Below are 24209 nucleotides of genomic sequence, written 5' to 3'. Positions count from 1 at the left end.
TGTAGTTCTTCCCAGTGAACCAAGAGGCCTGGGCGGGGGACAGAGCCGTGTGGTACACCACAGAGCCTGCCTTCTAGCGTGACCGGCTGTCCTCTGGCCATGGCCCTCTGTCTGCCTTCCCTGTGGTTTGCTGGCGTCTGCCTGTCCCTCCCTCTCTCTGTCCCCTTCTCCATCTCTCTCCTTGTCATTGTCCCTTTACCCTCTCTGCTCTTCCCTCTTTTCCTTCTCATTCCCTTGCCCACTCCCCCCCCCGCTCCCCCTCCTTTTTCAACTTCTCTTTTATGCCAGCAATCAAGGTCACAGTCCCAGAGGCTTTTCATCTGTCCACAGAGGGGTCCTTGGCTGTGCTCTGGGCCAAAGTGAGGGTGATGCCCAGAGCTTTGTGGTTGGGGCATCCAGGAATCACCCTGTCTTCCCTGCCCCAGACAGCTCTTGAGCTAGGACAAACTGATCAGAATTTGCCTGTTTGGGAAGATCCCTTTATTGGCCTCTTCATCTCCACTGATGGTCAGGGGTCCTGAGCCCTCTTAACCTGGAAGTCCTTCCTTAGGTCTACCCCACATCCTGCATGCTGCAGGTCCCTGCAGTATAAATGGCTCTCTTGTCTTTAGCCCTTCCTGTGATTGGGCCCCTGACTCTTCCAGTCTCAACACCGGTCCCAAGTCATTTCCTCTTTCCCTTTTGCTCAGCCCCTCGGTCATGGGTCTGTGGCCCCTGTTCTTCTTCCCACTTTCCTCCAAGTCCTCTAGAGTCACAGACTGCCATCCTCATCTGTAAGGCTGGGCTAGAGGCCTGGGCAGGTCCTTTGTCTAGGGCCCTCTTCACAAGGCCTCTCGGGGGGGACTGGGGCCTCTTGCCTTCTCCCTCCGCTGCTTCCGGTGGCTGGATGGACTGCTTGCCAGTGACAGGAATCTCTTTACAGCCTAATGTCTTTACAAGTCTAATGTGGCCCATGGTGGGGCCACTCAGGGGTTGGTGGGGGATAGGAAGAAGCCAGTTGGAGTTTATCCCATGCCCAGAGGAAGACTCCTGAGCATTGGCTGAGCAGTGGCCAGACTCTGCCGTGAAGGAGGAGCACCATCCCCTTCGTAGGCAAAAAAGTTCTTAGGGCACATGTTTGGTGAGGATGGGGAGACGAGGGTGGCTCTGGGGCATGCTGGGGTTGGAGCTGGGGAAGCCATCTTCCTAGCTTGGATGGAGCGACAGCTGTGACACCAGAATAGTCCCAGGGTGACTATTCTTCCCATTTCCTGAGCCCTTGAGGCCAGTGACAGGAGCCAGGTCCCAGCCCGAGGCCACTGCTGCTTCATTCCTTGTCCTCAACAGTGGTCCCCAAGACGAGGACTCTGCTCGGTCCCTTTTTTTGGAGGTAGCAGCTCTCTGGGTATGGTGAGCAAAGGATAGAGACGGAGCCCTCTCAGTATTCAGAGATGCTTCTAGAATGACTCCTGGCCTCAAGGCCCCCTGACTGTCGGGCCTCCCCATCCATCTCTGGGTGTCGTTCTGCCCAGCTCAGCACCCCTGTCTCTTGTCAACCCCTCTCTGCAGAAAGCCCGTGAACATGACCAAAGCCACCGTCAATTACCGCCAGGAGAAGACCCACATGATGAGTGCCGTGGACCGGAGCTTCACGGACCAGAGCACCTTGCAGGAGGATGAGCGACTGGGCCTCTCCTTCATGGACGCCCACGGCTACAGCCCCCGGGGTGAGTGCCTGGCCCTCCCGCCCCTTCCTCGTGGCTCTGGGCTCCACACTTGAACTAGTAGGACTGGGCCCCTCTGATGAGTTCTGTAACGCCTTGAACCCAAACTGAAGCATCTCTTGTTCTCCTGTGGGGGTACCGGTGCAGGTGCTGGCAAAGCAGAGAAGGCACAGGTGTTGCTTTTGCCCCGGGAGAGCTTTAGGAAGATGGAGGACTTAGACACAGGTTCATCTGGAAGGAATGCGAGGTCACATGTTGATTGGGGGAAGTTCTCTGGGGGCTCAGTGTGATCAGAGGGGACCAGAGCAGTCTCACGGCCATTGAGCACCTGCTGTGTGACAGACAGGGGACCAGTGGCTAAGAAGGATTGCTCTGGAGTCCGACAGACCTGCATTTGCATCTCACATCCCCTAGCTGGGTGATCCGGGGAAAGTCACTTAATCTCTCTGGATGTCTGCTTCCTCATGTACAGAGTGGAGTTAAAGATCATCTCTGCCGGTAGTTCTGCTGGAAGACTAAGTTAGCTATTATGTGTACATCATTTAGTGCCGTGCCTGGCTTGCAGGAAGGATAGGGTGAATTAGCCACACGTGCTAGGAGCTTGTCCTAAATCATCTCCTCACATGTCTGTTTCTTCTAGTTAGTGTTGATTTGTACCAATGAAAATACGTCATGTTTGTGAAAGTCATGCAGTGATATATACCACAAACACTGGTGAACCACACTGGTGTATTAGAACATCATCTGGGGGGCGCCCGGGGGGCTCTGTCTGTGAAGCATCCGACTTCGGCTCCGGTCATAATCTCACGGTTCGTGGGTTCGAGCCCTGCATCGGGCTCTGGGCTGCCAGCTCAGAGCCTGGAGCCTGCTTCAGATTCCATGTCTCCCTCTCCCTCTGCCCCTCCCTGGCTTGCACTCTGTCTCTCTTGCAAAAATAAGTAAACGTTAAAGCAAATAATAATAATAAAAAAAGAACATCGTCTGGGTGTCCCTCCCTGAGTATATGCCCTACATCCCTCTTAGACATAAACATCCCCCTGAAATTTGTGTTTATAATTTCCTTACCTTTTGGGGAGCAGTTTTTCCACGTGGACACGCATCCCCAAAATAGTGCATTGTGTAACTTTGCTTGTTTCTGAGCTTTATAAAAAATGCAATCACACTGTATTTCGACTCAACATTGTGTTTCTAATGTCTACCCAGGTGGATATTTTGCTGTCATTTCTTTTATTTTCTCTGATGTATAGTTTTCCATTGTACGAACGTATCGCAATTCATTTCTCCATTCTGCCATGCAGCCACATCTGATTTGCTTCCCGTTTTCTTGTTATTACAAACGAGGCTGCTCTGAATGTGCTTAAATGGGTCTCCAGATGCACCTGCGCAGGAGATTCGAGAAACGGAGCAGCCGGCTCACAGAGCGTGTGCTTTGCTGCTCTTTAGAAGGCACTGCCGCCTTGTGTCCCGGAGTGGCTTTGCCCGTGCTCACGCCTGGCAGCAGCGAGTGAGAAATTCTGCTGCTCTCCGGCAAGCTCAGAGTTTGCCAGGCTTCTTCACTTTTGCCAAACTGGTTTGTATAAAACGGGAATTCTCTATAGTCTCAATTTGCATTTCTCTGATTACTAATGAGGTTGAGCATATTTTCAAATCATTACTGGCCATTCAGCTTTCTTCTTCTATGAAATGCCTGTTCATGCCTTTTACCTAATTTTCTATTAGGTTTTCTGTTGCTTTCTTAGTGGTTTTTAGGAGTTCTTTACATATTTAGGATGATAATCACTTTTCCCTTATGAATTGCAAATACCTTCTCCCAATTTGCGGCTCATCTTCTCAGGTTATTTATAGTGTCTGTGGAGGAACAAGTTTTTATTTTAACTTAGTCAAGTTCATCAATCTTTCCCTTTCTGATTTCGACTTTTTGTGTTTTCTTCAAGAGTTCCTCCCTCGCAGGGTCATAAAATATTTTTTTCTAAGCCCCTTTTTGTATCTTGTGCTGAACATTTAAATCTTTACCCCTCTGTGATTAATTTTTGTGTGTGATATGAATTAAGGATTTTCTTTTTTTTTTTTTTTTTTAAGGGCTACATTTTTTTTTTTTTGTTTTGGGTGTTTTTTTTTTTTTTTTTTTTTTGAGAGAGTGCATGCCAGGGAGGGCCAGAGATATGGGGGGACAGAGGATCTGCAGTGGGCTCCTCACTGACAACAGCAAGCCCGATGTCGGGGTCAAACTCAGGAGCCACGAGATCATGACCTGAGCCGAGGTTGGACGCTCGGCCGACTGAGCCACCCAGGCGCCCCTGATCCCTTATATTTTTGATTTCCATTGCAAATGGTGCATTGTGTGGGTGTGTGTGGCAAAATCCACATAACATAGAATTTGCCACCTTGACCATTCTCCAGTGTGCAGTTTGGTGATATTAAATACATTCATAATGTTGGGAACCATCACGATCACCCAACACTACAGCTCTGTTCGTCTCATAAAACTGAAACTCTGTTCCCATGAAGCATTAACTCCCCATTCCTGCCTCTTCCCAGTCCCTGGCAACCCCCATTCTATTTGGTGTTTCTGTGAATTTGCTCTAGTTATCTCATAGATGTGGAGTCACAGGGCATCTGTCTTTTTATGCCTGGTCGGTGTCACTTAGCTTGTTTTTCAAGCTTCTTTCATCTTCTAGCATCTTTCAGAATTTCCCCCTTTTTAGGGTTGAGTAATATTCCACGGCATCCGTAGTGTACAAGGGCTCCAGTTTCTCCACATCCTTGTAACACTTGTTATTTTCTGTGTTTTTCTTGCCAGCAGCCATTCTAGTGGGTGTGAGGTCTTATGTCATTGTAGTTCTGATCTGCAGTTGCCTAATGACGCACCGTGTCATGTTGAGCATGTGCCATTTGCGTATCTTCTTTGGAGAAATATCCATTCAGGCAACTTTGCCCATTTTTGAATTGGGTTGTTTGGTTTTTTTTGTCCTAGAGTTTTAGGAGTTCTCTCTGTATGTTAGATTTTAAGCCCTTATCAGATATATGGTTTGCAAATATTTTCTCCTGTCCTGTGGGTTGCCTTTTTACTCTGTGGATTGTGTCTTTGAAGGCACAAATTTTTAAAAGTTTTCATGAGGTCCAATTTGCCTATTTTTTGTTTCTTGTTGCCTGTGCTTTTGGTGTCATAGCCAAGAAATTATTGCCAAATCCAGTGTTATGAAGCTTTTGCCCGTACTTTCTTCTTTATTTAAAAATTTTTTAAAAAATATTTTTGTTTATTTTTGAGACAGAAAGCACAAGCTGGGGAGGGGCAGCGAGAGAGGGAGACAGGAACCTCAGCGGGCTCCATGCTGACAGCAGAGAGCCTGATTCAGGGCTTGAACTCATGAGCCATGAGATCATGACCTGAGCTGAAGTCAGATGCTTAGCCGACTGAGCCACCCAGGCACCTCAACCCTGTGTTTTCTTCTAAGAGTTTTATAGTTTTACCTCTTACATTGAGGTCTTTGATTCATTTTGAGTTGATTTTTGTATCTGGTGTGAGGTAGGGATCCAACTTCATTCTTTTGCATGTGGATGTCCAGTCTTCTCCAGCACAAATGGTACACTTTTAAAATATCACATTTCTAATAGTTGCTCCTATAGAGAAATAGAGTTGATTTTGTATGTGTATATATTGATCTTATATCCATACTCCCTGATAACCTTATTTATTAATTCTCATTTATCTATAGAATCTTTCAGGTTTTCTGAGTATGTTCAAAGGATCTGTAAATACTGCCAGTTCTGTTCCTTGTTTCATTTCTCCTTTTTTTTTTTCCCCTTGTCTTTCTGTGTGGCACTGGCTGGGGCCTCCAGCACTGTGTCGAATGGAAGTGGTTATAGCACGAATCCTTGCCTTGTTTTCCTGATTTCAAAAGGAATGCTTCTAACACGAAACACTGAGAATGAAGTTTGCTACAGTTTTTGGTAGAAATGTTTTGTCAGATTAACAAAATGCTCTTCAGTTTCTGGTTTGCTAGCAGGTTTTATTTAAATGGGCATTAAACTTACCAAATACTTTTTCTGTACTTACTGTCCTATGTATATTTTTTTATTTTGTTAATGAGGTGTGTGGTATTTTTCGATTTTATAAAATTAAAATAACTTTCCATGCCTGGGATAAATTCAGCTTGGTCATGATGCATTGCATTTTTTACGCCTTGTTGGATTCAGTATAGTTATAATATTGTTCAAGATTTCAAAGCTGTATTCCAGAGTGGGATTGGCCCATGATTTTTATTTTTTGTGCTATCCTTGTCTGGTTTTTGGTATTGAGATTCTGTTTGTCTTGTAAAATGCACTGAGGTCTCTTCTCTTTTTTCCTTGTTATGAAAGACTGGAATAATTGACACCTTGAAAGCTTGGTGGAATTCATCTATAACACAACCCTTTTCTGTTGTTTTCTTTACAGAAATATTTAGTTAATTTATTTATTGAGAGACCGTGCATGTGTGCAAGAGGGACGGGGAGAGGGGGAGAGAATCCCAAGCAGGTTCCATACCAAGTGCAGAGCCTGATGTGAGGCTTGATCTCATGAATTGTGAGATCATGACCTGAGCCCAAATCAAGAGTTGGACACTTAACTGACTGAGCCACCCAGGTGCCCCTTTATGGAAAAATTTAAACTTTTAATTCTGTTTAAAGGAGCAAAGGACTGTTGAAACTTTCTATTTTTTTTCCAAGCCACTTGTAGTAAGTCTTATTTGTCCAGGAATTTGTCCATTTCATTTAAGTCTTCAAATTCACTGACATGCACTTATTTTTCAAGTTCTCTTTGTGATCTCCCTCATTAAATTTTCACCCCAGCCCTGCACGGTAGCTATTATGACTTATCTTACAAATGAGGAAACAGAGACGCTCAGACAGGGGACTTCACTTGTCAAACAGCCAGAAAGTGGCAGAGCCAGGATTTATTTATTATTATTATTTTTAAAATTTATTTATTTTTTAATGTTTATTCATTTTTGAGACAGAGAGAGCACGTGCTGGGGAGGGGCAAAGAGAGAGTGAGCAGGCTTCACGCTGTCAGGGCAGAGTCTGATGCGGGGCTCAAACGCATGAACCACGAGATCCTGACCTGAGCCGAAACCAAGAGTCAAATGCTCAACCGACCTAGCCACCCAGGCGCCTCCAGAGCCAAGATTTAAATGCAGGTCTTTCTGAGTTGCAAAGAGCTGTTTCTACTATCTCGTGCTAGGCCCCGAGGCACAGGCAGGATTTGGACAGCAGAGATAGGAAAGGAAGGGCATAGGGTGAGGGAACAGCATGTGCAGATGCGTGGAGGTGAGCATGTGAGGAAACCATGGAGAGGTGTGAATGGGTGGGGAAACTCAAGTGGGCAGCGTGGAGAGTGGGAGGTGGGGGCGGTGTGGGCACATGCCTTGCTGCTGAATCTTGTTGAGAGATCCAGAGAGGCAAGGTGCGTGGGCTCTGCCCTCCCACCAGCTCGCTGACAGCTGGGGAGACGTGGCCTAGGGAAGTTGGGCCCAGGCTCATTGCCATGTGGACACAGTGGGAACGATTAGTGCCGCCAGAGTTTTGAAAAGATGTACCTTCCGGCAGCGGTGGTCAGAGTTTGGGCTGGGGCTGGATGAGACGTGGCTGATGGTGAGAGGGGGAGTGGGCCCCGGGGCACAGCGTAGGGCAGGGAGAAGGCTAGACGGCCAGGTGTCTTCGGGAGGCGGGGGCCATGTGTCAACTCCTTTTGTCTCTCTCCATGCCCCGCCCTGGTCCAGCCTCCACCTCCTTCTTGGCTTTCCAAACAGAGAAGGCCAGAGTTTTGTGGTGTGGAACAGAAAGCTGCGATGATTTTGATGCCTGCTTAGTCTGCGAACTTTACCATGGGGACCTCTCATGCTGAGTCAGTGGTGGCAGGCTGGCCGTGAAGCAGCCGGCTGGGGTCCTACAGTGGAAAAGGACCAAGGAAGGAAGGTCCCCGCTTGACCAGCCAGCTGCCCTGGCTTTCTGGGACTAATTATGTCAACAGCCCCAACTACAGGTGCTCACTCTGTGCCAGGCACCAGACTGGATTCTTTATATGCATTATCTTGCTTAATATTTATCTAATCGTTTTGGAGAGTAACGGTTTTTGTCTTCATTTGACATGTGACGAGGGAAATTGAGGGAGAGGAAGTACCATCACCAAGGTGACGTGTGGAGATGGGATTTGATCTCAGGCCTATTTGGCTCCAGAGCCTGTCTCTTAATCACCATGTTACACTGTATCCCCTGAGGATGTTTCATGAAACAAACAAACAAAAAGCTCTCTGTGGTGAAACATTGCTATTTCTACTCATCTCTTGGAGATTTTTTTATTTAACATTTATGTATTTTTGACAGAGAGAGAGAGAGAGAGAGAGAGAGAGAGACAGAGAGACAGAGCATGAGCGGGGGAGGGGCAGAGAGAGAGGGAAGCACAGAATCGGAAGCAGGCTCCAGGCTCTGAGCTGTCAGCGCAGAGCCCGATGAGGGGCTTGAACTCACGGTCCGCGAGATCATGACCTGAGCCAAAGTCGGACGCTCAACAGACTGAGCCACCCAGGCACCCCATCTCTTGGAGATTTAAAATGCACACTAATATGTAGAGGCCCTGAGAGGTCTTACAGAGAAAAAGACATATTTACTTTTGTTTCAACTGGAATTTCATAGATTCCTTTAATTTTTTTTTAATGTTCATTTATTTTTGAGAGAGAGAGAGACAGAGAGAGACAGAGCACAAGCAGAGGGAGGACAGATGGAGAGGGAGACACGGGATCCGAAGCAGGCTCCATGCTCTGAGCCATCAGCACAGAGCCCGACGTGGTGCTTGAACCCACGAGCTGCGAGATCATGACCTGAGCCAAAGTCAGAGGCTTAACCCACTGAGCCATCCAGGCACCCCTCATGGAGTCTTTTAAAACAGAGAACCCCTCGTCACCTTCCTTCTCTTCTTCTTCTTCTTTTGAAATGTTTATTTATTTATTTTGAGAGAGAATGTGTGCACGTGTACATGTGAGTGGGGAGGAGAGAGAGAGGGAGAGAGAGAATCCCAAGCAGGCTCCACACTGTCAGCGCAGAGCCCAATGCGGGGCTGGGTCCCATGAACCCATGAGATTATGACCTGAGTTGAAATCAAGAGTTGGACCCTTTACCGACTGAGCCACCCAGGCAGCCCCACCCCCTTGTCTGCTTCTTTTTAATGGAGTAACACTTAGTCATCTACCATGGTCAGTATTTTCTGGAATGCACTTTAGCAAGCACTGTGTTAGGCAAGTCTCTCTTCTTTGGACCTCAGTTTCTCCATCTGAAGAATTAAGGGCTTGGGGTATCTGACCACAGTGGTGTCACTGGCACATGACTTGCCCTCCCGCTGTAAGTAACTAGAAAATCTGGATAAAATGTGAAGTGATTGTTTTTAGACATTGGGCGGCAGGCAGCTCAGGACTGATTCCTAAGAGAAGAGAAATAAATGAGGTGGGCCATGCCATCACATTGCCTGTCTGCCTGGAGGCAGTTTTCAAACGGAGGCACAGGACTGAGGGACCCAAGCAGGGCAGGGCAGTCCCCCTGATTCGAAGAGAAGGGACTTGGCATTTGGGGGAGGTGAGCAGCACAGGAGTCTGTCCTGGTGTCATGCCTTCGTTCTGTCAATCATGAGTAGGAAGCAGAGGCCCGGCACTGAAGGTTCCCTAGGAAGGCTCTTGTTGGCTAAGATCTGAAGGATGGATGTGAGTTCACCAGGCAGGAACAGGAGGGGAAGGGTGTTGGAGGTGGTGACAAGGGAGGGTGCTGGCACCTAGGCCCTCCTGGGAGTTCCTCACCTGCCCCGTCTAGCTCAGACCTGGGCAGAGAACAGCCATGAGCAACACGGAGGGCTGGCCTTGACTAAGCCCCTGCATGGTACCCAGGACAAGTGGAGGGAAATGAGTGGTGAGTGTGTGAGAGGGAGTGTCCAGAGTGGGGCACTTTTCTCAGTGCCACAACCTGATCTGGGGGACCATGGTGGGATGTCCTTGGGGAGGCTGACTGGGAGAGCAGCGAGTCGGTGGGCCTGGGGGGAGGGGATAGTTTTCCCTGGGTGTGTGTGTGTGTGTGTGTGTGTGTGTGTGTCGCTGTGAACCCCTCGACCTGTTCCCGGATTGGCTGAGGCCGCTGCACAGGCTGACAATGGAAATGCTTGCACAGGAGAAATGCTTCTATTCAGGTGCCTCGCATTAATCTATGGAGGGGGTGGCAGCGGCAGCTAATTTGGGGATTTGCTTGTCTTTGAATGGGGGTAATTACTGGGAGTTGCCAATTGTTCCAGATTGTTCCCTGGAAGAAGGGGAGGGGGGTACTCCCCTGGGCTCTGCTGAGCGCTGCCCCCTGCAGGCAGTGTGGTGAGGTCACAGAGGGGTGGTCCGGGCTGGGGAGCCACAGGACAGAGTCAGGGGAGCCCAGGATCCCAGCAGGCGGGGCTGGGCCGATAGGGCCCTCCGAGGTCACGTGACCCAACCTGCTCATTTTACAGCCAGAAAAACCGAGGCAGGAGGGAAGGGACTTGCCCAGGGGTGCGCCGCGTGGGCCCAGCCAGGCTGCTCGCCCCAGGGAACAGCCTCCATGTTGGCCATGCTCCCCCGCCCCTCCCCCATCCCCGGGTCTGTCTGGAACTCCCCAGCCTGGGGGCTGTGCGCGTCAGGAACCCCCTGTCCTTTCTCTGACTGCAGGAGACCAGCGCAGTGGTGGGGTCACTGAGGCCAGCAGCCTCCTGGGGGGCTCACCGCGGCGTCCGTGTGGCCGGAAGGGCTCCCCATATCACACGGGGCAGCTGCACCCCGCAGTGCGCGTGGCCGACCTCCTGCAGCACATCAACCAGATGAAGACGGCCGAGGGCTATGGCTTCAAGCAGGAGTACGAGGTGCAGGGCCCCAGGCCAGCCGGGCCCCCTCGCCAGGGCCTCGCCTGGCTCCCCCTCACTGTGGACCCTGACCCTGGGCAACCCTCAGCCTAGCCTGGGATGGACCTTTGCTCTGACATCTGACAGTCCCTAACTCGACCTAATTTTTTTCTTTTTACCTTGATCCCAACCTCAGACTGACCTAGTTTCTCACACTCGTCCTAACCCTTGCTTGAAATCTGACCTTGAATCTTCTCGTAGTCTCCATCTGGACCCTGATCATGATCTCTATCCTCTCCCCGATATGACTCTGACCACCAATACCGACCCTGACCTCTAACCTAACACCCAGTCCGACTTTGACCCTGACTCATCCTAAGTTCCATTTGAACTCTAATTTGAAGCCTGTCCTCCCTCCATCTAGACTGTGACACCACCTTATTCTAATCTCAGTTTGACTTTCGCCTTTGTCTTCTTCCCAACTCAAACCTGGATTTACCCTAAACCTGACCCTCATTCTAACGTGTCTGTTAACTCTGACCCTTTCCTCCCCTTGCTTTTGCTCTTAGTCCTTTGCCGATAAAGGGATATACAGTGACTATCTCAGGCTCCAAGTTGAACCCTGCCTCTGGCCCTTATCTGTGGTCCCACCTGTATCCTGTTGAGGGGATGGGGTCTTACAAGGGAGGGGGGTTCTCTGCCCCATTGACAACCACTTTACTTTCCCTTCTGGCAGAGCTTCTTTGAAGGCTGGGATGCCACAAAGAAGAAAGACAAGGTCAAGGGCAGCCGGCCAGAGCCTGTGCCTGCCTGTGAGTCCTGGGGAAGGGCCTGGAACTGGGGCAGTGATGGGAGGGAGCAGGGAGGGCGAGAGCGGCCAGAGTGAACCGCTTATTGAGGGCCTCCTACATGCCAAGCCACGTGCTGATTATTACACGCATAATTTTACTTGTTCCCCTTAGTAACCCAGTGACATGGGACATATTATAACCCCCACTTTACAGATAAGGAAACTGAGGCTTGGGAGGGTAAGCCCCCTGCTCCAGGTCACACAGCTAATACTTGCTGAGTAGCACATGACCTTGGGCCTCCTTGGTACCACAGCCCAGATTCTAACCACTGGCCTGTCCTCCCTTCTCTGGTGCCGAGAGCCTCCTGGTCAGCCCCGAGCCTCTGGGTCCCCTGGCTGTCCTGCCTGTGCCACACCTCAGGCCTCCAGGAAGCCTTCCTTCGTTTCCCTAGCTCTGCACTCCCCAACCCACCCCATGGCCACCTGCTTTGTGTTTCCAGATGATCGGCACCGAGTGAAACTGCCCCCGATGCTGGGAGGCCCGGATGCCGACTACATTAACGCCAACTACATAGACGTGAGTGCCTCGCCGTCATCCCTGCTGGCCTGGCCCTGCCCACTCCAGGCGCACTGCCCAGGGCGGGGAGGGGGGGGGTGGGCAGAAACCTGGCAGGGAATACATGGGGGTTTGCCCCCACCTCCTGCAGTCAGCTCCAGGGAGCTCAGAGGAGGGGAGGGCAGAAGAAAGCCATCAGGAAAGCTTCCCCCAGGGCAGACAGATGGGGCGCTTGAGGGAAGCAGAATGAAGGCAGGTGGGCAGACAGCTAGGCCTGGAGTTGAGGAAGGAGCCCCTCTCAGTGAGGGGCCAAGTGGGGTTCGCATGGCACAGAGTAAGGCTGCAGGGAGGCAGGGGCTGGACTGTGCAGGCCTCAGATGGCAGGTTTAGGAGTCTGGCCTTTCGCCTGGGGTACCAGGGAGTTGCGAAAGGTGTTCTGTGATCAGAGTGGTACTTTAAGAATAACAACTCATGTTTATCCAGCATGTACTGTGTGCCAAGCACTGTGCTAAGCGCTTTATACGGAAGATGTCATTTTCTATCAACCCTACAATCATGCTACGCGGTAGTTAGCATGATGGCCTCACTTTACAGGTGAGGAGACAGGCTCAGAGAGGTGGAGCTGCTTGTCCAAGGTCGCATAGCGAGGGAGTGGGCAAATAGGGACTCACATCTCAGCCTGTGTCTCCAAAGCCTTTGCTGCTAACCATCAGGCTGTCCTAGCGTCCAGTGTAGCAGCTGGGTCTGGCTGGACCAGAGGAAGGGGCTAGGGACAGGGCAGGGAGCCAGGACGCCTGGGTTTGGGTGATGAATCTGCTCCCCAGGTGTAAATGAGGGTGAGGTGGGACAGGGCCCAGGGACCCTGGTCAGACTCCCCTGTCCTGACAGCAGGCCAAGTTTGGGAGAGAATCGTTTCTTCACTTATCGGATGTATTTTGAGCGGCCGCTATGTGACAGGCCTTGTGCTGGGCACCAGAGATACAGCAGTGAACAAGATAGACAGCGTCCCTGCTCTCCTGGAATGTGTAGGTGCTAGTGAGGGAGACCTATAAACATACAGACAAGTGAAATAACCTCAGATTAGCTGGGAAAGCACAGGCCAGAAAAGAGGAATGACCAGTGTCACACAGCGAGTCAGTGGTAGGGCCAGAGTTAGCCACAGCAGGCTGCATGGAGGCGGGGGTTTGAACTGGCTTTGGGTGGCCAGAGAGGAAAGGGCGGGAATGGGGGGCAGCAGGAGCGAAGGAGGAGGAAGGTGTGCACGTGGGAGGCAGGACAGTCAGGGACTCTGGAGACCTCTCCCTCTTCTTCACCTCCTGGGGGCCAGAAAATATGCTGCCCCATGTTTTCCAGAATTCCTTGCCTTCTCCCCCACCTCCCATGCTCTCCCTTGACTGGGGTACGGGCCGGGCCGGGCCTGGCCTCTTAGACTTGGGCAACAGGAGCCTCTTCTGGGTCTTCTCAGTGTCCCAGGTGGCTTCCCTTGGGCCCCGGGAGGCTCAGGCCACTTCCTGCTCTCCGGCGCAGCCTGGCCCCCGCTCTCCAGCCCAGCCCGGCTCCCATCTCTGCTCTGCCTCCCCTGCTCACATCGCCCATCCTGGCCACTCCTGTGCTCCGTCCATCTCCATCTGCCTCTGGCCTAATATCTGTCTCTTTTGCTTTGTACTGTTCCCTCACTGGAATCATTAAGATTCGGATAAACCGTGAAGTAAGTATCTCTCTCCCCTTCTCCTCCTCCTCCTCCTCCTCCTCCTCCTCCTCCTCCTCTTCTTCGTGTCTGTCTGTCTCACCAGCTGTATCTCAGACTCTCTCACGGTCTCTAGCTGTCTCTCTTTCTCTCTGTCCCTGTCTCTATCCTCCTTCCCCTCCACTCGTGTGCCCAATGCCAACCGTCCGTTTCAGCAGCCTGGCCAGGGGCCACTCGGGGCTGCAGATTTGACTACCCCTGTTGTAAGCAATTCCTTCCCCTCCACCACTGCCCGGAGATGGGGCGTCAGGGTTGGGGTGCTTCCACAGGCCCCAGTCACCAGCCACCACCTTCTGTCACCTTCGTCCCCCAGATCCCCATGCCCGATGAGTCTCACTAGCTGTACCTTCTGCGGGGCCCTGGGAGAGGCGGGCGGGGGATGCTGCTCTGGGTGCCCTATTTCTGCTGCTTGGGGGGCAGGGTCTTCAAGGAAGTAAGAATGGTCCTGCTGGTCCCCTTAAAACTAGTTTCTCTGGGTGTTCAAATCCCTTTGTGGTCAGTTTGCTTGAAACTCAGACCTAACCACTTTGCTGCGAATTTATCCCTACTTGGAATGTTTTATTTTGGGGGTGCAGTTTGGGTATTCTGTTTTTAAAACTTAGGTCATCTCTGGACCTTCCAGGAATATTTTTTTAAAATCCTATTCGTCTAGTAATCCTTTAATTTGGCTTTTAATATACATTCAACCCTTGAGTAGCATAGGTTTGAACCGCGCTAGTCCACTTTTCTTACTTTTTTCTAAAAATAAATACAGTACAGTATTGCAAATGTATTTTCTCTGCCTTTTGATTTTCTTAATAATATTTTCTTTTTTGTAGTTTATTTAAGAATATAGTGTATAGTACCATATATCATATGAAAATACGTGTTACTTGACTGTTTATATTATCAGTAAGGCTTCCAGTCAACTAGGCTATTAGTAAAGCTTTTGAGGGGTCAAAAGTTATGTGTGGATTTTCAACTGCCCCAGGGGGTCAGCACCCCTAACCCCTATACGGGTTCAAGGGTCAACTGTATATTATTTTTTTTAAATAATATTTGATAACCTGATGGGATTGTTTGCTATTTCGTGGGTACCTTTCTATTTTACCTCCGTTTTTTCTTTTAAAAAACGTAGTTCTTATGTTTTTTAAGATTGTAAAAATATAGTTCATTATCATATTTCAGACAGTACAGAAATATACACATCTCTGTATATATGAAGTGAAAGGTCCATGTGGTGACAGCTGCTGGAGGGCGAGCAGCTGGTCCCAGACATGCCCCGCCCCCCATTTTGAGTGTGCTTAAACAGTTTGTAAAGATCCCAAGTTTAAATGGAATATTAGGCCCATGAAATGCAGTGGATATACTCAGCCCTAGCGCCCCCTTTAGGAGGTGGTGAATATAGGTACAGTTGGTACAGTTCTTTTTTTTTTTTTTTTTAAATGATTTTATTTATTTTTGAGAGAGAGAGACAGACGGAGTACAAGTTGGGGAAGGGCAGAGAGAGCGGGAGACACAGAATCCGAAGCAGGCTCCAGGCTCTGAGCTGTTGGCACGGAGCCGGGGGGGGGGCTCGAACTCCTGAGCCATGAGATCATGACCTGAGCTGAAGTTTGAGGCTAAACCAACTGAGCCACCCAGAGCCCCTAGGTACATTTCTTTATATCTGAATCTCCATACAACACATAGTCCCACCCTTTTGGTTCCTTGTTGTCGCCCTTCGGTGCCCTGAGGAGACTTGCTTTAATACACCTTCACATGCTAGTCAACAAGAGTGTCATCGGCTGGGCACCTGGCTCTGTGCCAGCACCCTCAGGCCCATCATTTCCTCTTTACCGTACTCTGAGAGGGAGGGACTAGCAGTTGGTGGATGAGAAAATGGAGCCTTAGAAAAGTTCAGTGACTTGTTCATGGCCGCACGGAGCTGGGCCTCAAGCCCAGTAGGAGCCCTCCACCCTCATACTAGACTGTGGTTCGCTCCCGGTGAGGAGCGTCCAGATGCCCTGGGGTTCTTCACTGGAGCTGGGGCAACAACTGATCTTTCCCTGCTCTGCCATTTCCAATACCAGGGTATTAAAGGGAGAGCAAACCTCTTGAGGGTGAAGTATGCACGCTTAGTTCCTCATAACCAGATGTTCTTAACTGTTTCTGACTTAACGTCATACCTGTCTATGTGTGTTGTTCTTTGTTATCCAAAGTCACGTTCCACGGAGGGAATGGCCTTTTCAGTCCTTACCAGTCGAGGCCATCTTGAAGATTTAGATGAAAGCTACATCCAAAAGCCCGGCTAGAAGTGTCACGTCCTCTGCTGCTTGTTTCCTGACCCCCTGTAGAGCCTCCATTCCCCTGGGGTCTGGCCTAGTGGTTTTGTAACAGTAAATACGTGTCTCTTTTGCACTGATATACTCTGCAGTCTCATATTGAAGACTTGCAGTTAGCTTATTATTAATAGTTAATCATTACTAGTAATGATTGTAAATAGGAAATAAGAGTAAATTCTAAATGCCATATGACCAGCTGTTTAATTATATTTGACTCATTTGGGTAATGTCGTCTGTGTTTCTGCCGTTAAGTACAAATGTCTTCCTGCTCATTTTCCCGCTGTTTTGTATACAGTCTTATGGTAAACGAAAGTGGCATGCCTTATTATTTCCTGGATAGAAGTTGTTTTCTCAGAGTGCATGGCATTGCTCTGCAGCAGTATAACCAGGCTACAGATAGGGAACAGGAGAAATAGAGCAAGTGTTTGACTTTATAGTAGTTAATCTGAAGAGGGAGGGACCCAAAGCTCACTTCATTCGAGAGGCTCCAGGCAGCCAGGGGTGTGTTCCCCAGGAGTCGGCGCCCAGGTCACGCTGATGCTCAGGGCGTGAGGACCAGTGTGCTCTCAGATGCTGGTTTCTCAAGTGGGTGTGCTCCAAGTGATCTGTTTAACACCTGATCGTCTTACACTTCCCACTGTAGCGTTCTCTGTGTAATAGAATTGTGCAGGAACGCACATGTGCAATGGAAAAGTTAATGTGCAGATACTGAGAATTATCTGTTTAAAACTTGTTCAGCTATGTACTGTATCGGCTGACTAGCTTGGGTGCTGGCACTGTGCCGGGCACCGGAGGGAGGGACAGAGATGGGTGAATCAGAAGGGATGCTTGCTGTCATGTGGGAGTCTCAGGTACACGGCTTTTAGGAGGAGTGGCTTCTTCCCAGCTTGACCGGTGCTGGAGGTGGGAGGGCAGCCCTGGGAGCACCTTTGCTGGGCCTTCCCCTGGGACCCCGGTTGCCCAGCAGCTCAGCTGAGGACTTGAGGCAGAGGCGGTGGCTGGGGAATTAGTGTATATCCAGAGCGGTTCCGCTAGTGAGGGCGGAGTGGCTCTGGGGCGCTCTTCACTATGGGTAAGTTTGACTGTGTTTTGGGCATGCTGTGTAGCTATAGAGCAGCATCTCTGGGGTCGGTGTTTCACTGTTATCCCCATGCTGCAGAAGGGACCAGAGGCTCCGAGAGGCTGAGGGGCCGGCTACTCCAGTGTGTCTTGAGATCCGGCACTGGTACCACCTGGGAGCTGGTTGGGATTGCACAATCCTGGGCCCCACCCCAGACCTTCCGACTCTGAATCTCCCTTTCAACAAGATCCGCAGGAGATTCCTGTCCACGTTAAAGGCTGAGAAGTGCCTTTTTAGTGCCCAGAGCCACATGGCTGTTCTGTAGAGCCGAGCTAGGAACCCAGGTCAACTTGACTCTCCACACTCAGATTCTTTTTTTTTTTTTTTAAACTTTGTTTATTTTAAGAGAGAGAGAGAACAAGTCGGGAGGGGGGAGAGAGAGAATCCCAAGCAGGCTCCAAACTGCCAGTGCAGAGTCTGATGCAGGGCTCGAACTCACGAACCGCGAGATCGTGACCTGAGCCGAAGTCAAGAGTCAGGCGCTTAACGCACTGAGCCACCCAGGCGCCCCTGAACTCGGATTCTTAACCCCTGCAGTAAGCCGTCTGCCCTAGGAATTCTTGACATCCATACTATTTGAATCTTCAGGGATACGCTTTTTGAACTTTCAAGTAGTAGCAGGTGCTGATAGTTGTTATTGATTAAGTACTGACCTTGACCTACGTTCCTTTGTTTACTCCTCGCAACAGCCCTAGGAGGGAAATACTGTAATCCCCATTTTGTAGATGTGAAGATCGAGGCATAGTGAAATGATAGGATTTGCCTGAGGGCACACGGCTAGCAAGAGTTAGAGCTGGGATTTGAACTCTGGCAGCCTGACTCCAGGGTTCCCTGTGCGCCAGAGTAAGGGGGAGGGGAGCTGGGTTGTGGCTGTGAACTTGAGGTGAGCAGCCGAGCTTGATTGTTCTCTGTTGCATCAGTGCTGCAGTACTTTTTCCCTTCCCATGTTGTCTGCATTGATGCCCTGGGTGTCACGTGAGGGCAGGACCTCGGGGTTTGGCTGTGGCTTCGGGGTGGGAGTTGGGGCTGGCTCCCCTTTGCAGCCTGAGGGCTCCGGGATGGAGGATACAGTAGCTCTTGCCCTCTCTTTTGTGGGAGATAGTGTAGGTAAAGTGCTTAGCACAGTATGTGATCATAATAGGGTCTCAAAAAATTATTATTATTATTCATTTTAAAGATTCAAAAAACATTTTATCTGAGGGCCATGAGTAACCCATGTGCCCATCTGCTTCCAGCCTGAAGTCTTCATCTGAGTCCCTGGGTTCCCCAAACTCTGGATGACATGTCACGGGGAGGGGGCACTGCCTATCTGGTTGCCACAAGGGGACTGGGGTGACTGATAAGACCCAGCCTGGGGTCTGGGGTTGATTAGGCCTCTGGGGCTTTGGGGACACCCTGGTAACTTGGGCAGGGTCACCGTGGTCTTTATTTGTATCCAAATAGCTGGGCTGTAAGCTGATTATGGGTAATTCCCCCCAGTTTGTGGGTGGAGAGACCTTTTAGGCCCATAAAGGAGTCGTGTCCTCTGTGGTGTCACTGCAGAGAGGCAGAGATGGGTTTGGACCCAAGACACTGGTGTCCCAGCTGCTCTTCCCTCACTGGAGGGCTGGGAGGGCAGGGCCACCCCGGTTTGGAGGGCCTAGGGAAGAGGGTGGACCGTTGCCTATGGGTGTGTGTGCTGCTTCTGGGACAGGAGGGCAGAGGGGGTGAGATCTGAAGGAGTGCGGGGCTGCTCCCTGGGGTCTCACCGCACCCTCTTCTCCCGTTCCAGGGTTACCACAGGTCAAACCACTTCATAGCCACTCAAGGTACCTGCACCTCTGCCCGTGTGCCCCCGTGTGCTGAATGCCCTCTGCCGCCTTTCTGCCTTCGCTCTGATCTGCTTGACTCCCCGTCTGCTCCCTGCTGTCTCTCTACTGTCTGAGCCCCACTGTCTGGTTGGGTCTTCTGGAATCCGGCCATCAGTCTCTGCCCCTCTTTGTGTTTGTGTCTCCCCTACATGCTCAGCGCATGTCTGCCCATCTGTCTGTCTTTGAGGTGGTGCATGCAGAAGAGGGGAGCCAGGCTCAGTCCTGACGAGTGTGGATTGTGCCTTTCGGGGGGGGGGGGGGGGTGGTTCCTGGGACCCACTGGCTGTCTTCCCCCTGCCCCCGCCAACCATTTACTTGTCCATCCCTCCGGGAGACTTGCACTATAGACCAAGGATCTAGCCCTCCAGCTCTGCCCCCCTGGGTTTCACTCAGGATGATTGGGGTCTCCAGCCAGGCCCTCTCTGATGCTCTCAGGGCCCTCCAGGCACAAATTGGCATTGGGTGGGGTGGGCGTGGAATGAGCACGAAGCCCTCCATGGGGCTCGGGAGACTCCTGGCCTGGGGTGGTGGTGCCGGGCAGCAGGTGTGCTGGCCCTGGGTGGAGACCTTGCCTCAGGGACTAGCACCCTCTGCGCCCCAGGGCCGAAGCCCGAGATGGTCTACGACTTCTGGCGCATGGTGTGGCAGGAGCACTGTTCCAGCATTGTCATGATCACCAAGCTGGTGGAGGTGGGCAGGGTAAGCAGGGCCTTGGGGTGAGGGGGTAAGGCGGGCCAAGGGGGGCAGCGAAGAGCCTACTGAGCCTTCCCGTGGGACTCCAGGTGAAGTGCTCACGGTACTGGCCGGAGGACTCGGACATGTACGGGGACATCAAGATCACGCTGGTGAAGACGGAGACTCTGGCCGAGTATGTCGTGCGCACCTTTGCCCTGGAGCGGGTGAGTCTCCTGTCACGTGGTCCCTCCAGGGGTGCCTGCAGAGGTGGGGCAGAGTCCACCTCCCGCCTGCCAGCGCAGAAGCAGGAGAGGTGAGGAGGGCTCCGCTGTCTTCCTTGGCAAGGCAGTCGCTCTGTGACTGGGGAGCACTGCTGGAGGACAGGAAGGGGAGCATTGCAGGGAGCAGTGCGGGAGGACAGGAAGGGGAGGACTGCAGGGAACACTCATAGAGGACAGGAAAGGGAGTACTGCAGGGAGTATTGATGGAGGACAGGAAGGGGAGCACGGCAGGGAGCAGTGTTGGAGGAGAAGAAGGGGAGCACTGCAGGGAGCAGTGCTGGAGGAGAGAAAGGGGAGCATTGCAGGGAGCAGTGCTGGAGGACAGAACGGGGAGCACTGCAGGGAGCAGTGCTGAGGACAGGAAGGGGAGGACTGCAGGGAGCAGTGCTGGAGGACAGGAAGGGGAGGACTGCAGGGAGCACCCATAGAGGACAGGAAAGGGAGCACTGCAGGGAGTATTGATGGAGGACAGGAAGGGGAGGACTGCAGGGAGCAGTGCTGAGGACAGGAAGGGGAGGACTACAGGGAGCAGTGCTGGAGGACAGGAAGGGGAGCACTGCAGGGAGCACTTATAGAGGACAGGAAAGGGAGCACTGCAGGGAGCAGTGCTGGAGGACAGGAAGGGGAGCACTGCAGGGAGCATTGATGGAGCACAGGAAGGGGAGCACTGCAGGGAGCATTGATGGAGCACAGGAAGGGGAGCACTACAGGAGGACAGGAAGAGGAGCATTACTGGGAGCATTGTGGGAGAACAGGAAGGGGACTGCCCTTTACTGATGACTCCAAGAGGAATTGGAGATGATGACAGCTGCCAGGTGTTGGTCCTTCTCTGCACTGAGCATCGTGCTGAGCTGTGACATGTGTTGGTTCCACTCTGAAAACTCTGGAATGAGGTGTTTCCATTAGTCCCATTGTACAAATAAAGACAATGAGGTGGAGTCATTGCGTCACTCAGGAGGCCACATGGCCAGTGACTGGCCGAGTCCTCCCGTCTGTGATCCCATTTGATCCTCTGTAAATCCTCAAAGGAGACACTTTCCCCCTTCAGACTAAGACCAGAGAGTCAAAGTGACCTCTTGGGGGTTGCACGGCAACGCGGTGGCAGAGGTGGGTGATTGGCAGACAGGTTTAGGCGTCAGGCAGGCCCTGGCCCCTTTCCTGTGTCGTGCTCGTCTTGTCTAACCTCGAGCAAACAGTTTCTTCTCTCTGGGCCCTGGTTTTCTCGCTGGTACGATGAGCCATCAATACCCATTCGTAAGTTTATCACTGGGATTAATTGGGATCCTGGGGTGAGATGCTTACCCGGCAGGTGTCTAACGGATGCCAGCAGTGACTCTGCCTGTCTCCCCAGAGAGGCTACTCTGCCCGGCACGAGGTCCGACAGTTCCACTTCACGGCATGGCCGGAGCACGGCGTCCCCTACCACGCCACAGGGCTGCTAGCCTTCATCCGGCGCGTGAAGGCCTCTACCCCACCTGACGCTGGGCCCGTCGTCATCCACTGCAGGTGAGGCACCGGGATCCCCAGAAGAGGACTGGGCATGGTGGTGTTCAAGGTCCCAGAGGGAGACTAGGCTTAGGTTCATCCTGCTTAGAGACGGAGGAGAGACTGACCCCCAAGGGCCCCTTGAGCTTTGGCTCTGAGGTCGGCACCCTCATATGCTTCCCAGGACCTGCAGAGGCCCTGGGCCTAGAGGCTAAGGAGGCGCTGGAGACAGAGGGGGCTGGGGCTTGGTGAGGCACCAGGCAGGCTGAGTTCTATCTGCTTCCGTTCAGCAAGTATGCATTGCACACTAGTTTTGGCCCAGGTGCTGGGGGGGGGGGTGCTTTGCTTTCTCTTCGCCAAGTCCCATGGGCTCTTCTCACTGCTTGGCTTTCACACCCTGTGCAACTTCTGGCCCTCACTCCTATCTGTCCCCGGTCCTGCCTTGCTTGGCTCCTGTGACCCCAGCGGCCCTTCCTCTGCTCTGCTTCCTCTCTGGCTCCACATCTTTCTCTTGCCTCTTCAGTGTCCTGTCTGGTTCCTGCCCCCACTCCCCTCCTGGGGAGCTTAGCCTCTAACCCTGTGGTTTTACCGATTCCCCGACCCAAAGGTCCTTGGCCTCTGTATCTGTCCTGGCTCCTCTGCTTGGATTCCACTCAGCTTCCCAAATACCACGTGGCAGACTCAGTCCTTCCCTGCCCTGCCACCCACAGACTATTTCCATTTGGTGTCTTTAGGCTTCTTTAAGATACCGTCTTTAAAATAAGACTTCACTGAGGTATAACATACTTAAAGCAAGGTGCACACGTAATAAGTGTATACCTTTATCAGTTTTCCATAAATTGAACACACCTGTGAAATCACCAACACTGTTCAGATCAAGAACTAGAACGCTAACAGCATCCAGAAGCCCCCTTGAGCCGCCTTCCCGTCTGTACCCACCTGCTCACTCCTGGCGCAATCAGTATCCTGCCATCTCAAGCGTAAATTCATTTTGTGTTTTTGAATTTGCATAAATGGAATCCTACGGTGTGCACTCTTTGGTGTCTGAACCTTATGTACGTAAGATTCGTCCCTGTCGGGTCACAGGCTACGGGGTGACTCACCCACGGTGTGTTTATCCATTCTGCTATTGATAGGAATTTGGGTGGTTTCCAGCTTTGAGCTATTATGAATAGAGCCACTAAGGACATTCTATATTGCCTGTGTTTGGGCCGGCAGACGCGTGCATTTCTGGGGGGTACGTACGTGGGGTAGAATTGCTGCCATGTAAACGTTCTGCTTTTAAGTAGATACTGCCAAACCGCTTCCCAAAGTGGCGGGACTGATTTCAGCCCCCACTGCTGTGCGTTCCTGCCAATGCTCCGATGCCACCATTTCGAGCCTGACAGCTTGGTGTCATTTTTGTCCTCTCGCTCCGCCCCTCAACTCTGCTCACCTCTTTCTGACCATGAGCATCCCAGAGATGGGTCTGACCCAGCCCAGCTCTCGAGGAGCTCCCAGTCGGGTCAGGGACACAGCCACAAAAACGACGACCGCGTAGCAGGAAGAGGGTTTGATAAGAGCCTGCCCGAATTACTCTCGGAGCTCAGAGGAATGATGTCTGGGGAAGGGTTGGGGAGGCTCCATTGAGTATGCGAGCAGCTATGAACGTGTGGGGCTTTGAAGGGTGTGTAGATCTGGGGATACCCAGGAGGCAAGAACATTCTTGGATGAAGTTCTGAGCATCACCTTTGTCCTCTCCCCAGCTAAGTTTCTACCCTTCCCCCTCTCCCCTCCTGAGGCCTGTCCCCAGCTCTGTCTTGTGTCACCTTTCACCACGACTCCTGCTGCAGACTCCTCCCTGGCTCCTCCTTGCTGGTGCAGTGGGGTGTCTGTCTCTGTCCCCCAGTCCCTGTGTGGGGTAGGCATGGCCAGGCACCCCAGAACCCCTCTTCCCTTCTTGCTCCCGGGCTCCCTCCCCAGGCTCTGACGGGGCCCCTGGCTGCTCTCTCCCCAGCGCGGGCACCGGCCGCACAGGCTGCTACATCGTTCTGGATGTGATGCTGGACATGGCGGAGTGTGAGGGCGTTGTGGACATTTACAACTGTGTGAAGGCCCTCTGCTCCCGGCGCGTCAACATGATCCAGACAGAAGTAGGGGACGCAGCCCTCCTCCCCTCCCCTCTCCAGGACTTGGGTCCCTCGTGGCGGAACTCAGAGCTGGTGGAGTGTGTCAGAGGGGTGTCCTTGGGGCTGAGATGCCTGAACTTGGCCCGCCAGCCTCTTAGCGTCTTCCCAGAGTCCGCACCACTGTGTTCATTCGGGTGAGGTCAAACAGCGGTGGGCCAGGGTCAGGTTCTACAGTCAAGATCCACTCGTGTTTGCTCTGCCCTCACCTCCAGAGCTCCTCACAGGGTTATTATAGAGATGAATATGAGATGAGTGAACGTACCCATGAAAGTTGTTTCCAGCAGGGTTGGTCCAACCTGTAGTAACACGTGGTTGGGCTCCAGCACCCCTGCCTCAACCTTGGGCTCGCTTCCCCCTGCTATCACCCCCAAATCTCTAGGTTCTGGTCCCCTCCTGGTTCCTTATATTCTCTCCTCCTGTTCCAGGAGCAGTACATCTTCATTCATGATGCAATCCTGGAGGCCTGCCTGTGTGGGGAGACCACTATCCCTGTCAGCGAGTTCAAGGCCACCTACAAGGAGATGATCCGCATTGACCCCCAGAGTAATTCCTCCCAGCTGCGGGAAGAGTTCCAGGTGGGGCATGAGTGTGTGTATAGGAGTGTGGATGTGGCTTGTGACTCTGTGTGTGTGTGTGTGTGTGTGTGTGTGTGT

At 51.8% G+C, this 24209-nt stretch overlaps 1 protein-coding gene across 1 annotated transcript in view; it reads left to right on the top strand.

Moving 5' to 3' along the window:
• The window catches only part of PTPRU (protein tyrosine phosphatase receptor type U), an 89463-nt gene that overhangs the window by 57149 nt on the left and 8105 nt on the right, over positions 1 to 24209 (top strand). Inside the window, exons 15-24 of the mRNA XM_049617642.1 lie at positions 1549 to 1706; positions 10412 to 10602; positions 11318 to 11393; positions 11872 to 11948; positions 18869 to 18905; positions 19549 to 19646; positions 19730 to 19846; positions 21255 to 21409; positions 23385 to 23520; positions 23982 to 24131. Coding sequence (XP_049473599.1) covers positions 1549 to 1706; positions 10412 to 10602; positions 11318 to 11393; positions 11872 to 11948; positions 18869 to 18905; positions 19549 to 19646; positions 19730 to 19846; positions 21255 to 21409; positions 23385 to 23520; positions 23982 to 24131 — 1195 coding nt within the window. The remainder of the gene's footprint in view (positions 1 to 1548; positions 1707 to 10411; positions 10603 to 11317; positions 11394 to 11871; positions 11949 to 18868; positions 18906 to 19548; positions 19647 to 19729; positions 19847 to 21254; positions 21410 to 23384; positions 23521 to 23981; positions 24132 to 24209) is intronic.

The sequence above is a fragment of the Panthera uncia genome (assembly GCF_023721935.1).
Source record: "Panthera uncia isolate 11264 chromosome C1 unlocalized genomic scaffold, Puncia_PCG_1.0 HiC_scaffold_4, whole genome shotgun sequence".
Taxonomy (NCBI): Eukaryota; Metazoa; Chordata; class Mammalia; order Carnivora; family Felidae; genus Panthera; species Panthera uncia.
Note: the sequence above shows the minus strand (reverse complement) of the source record. Positions and strands in the feature narration are given on the sequence as shown.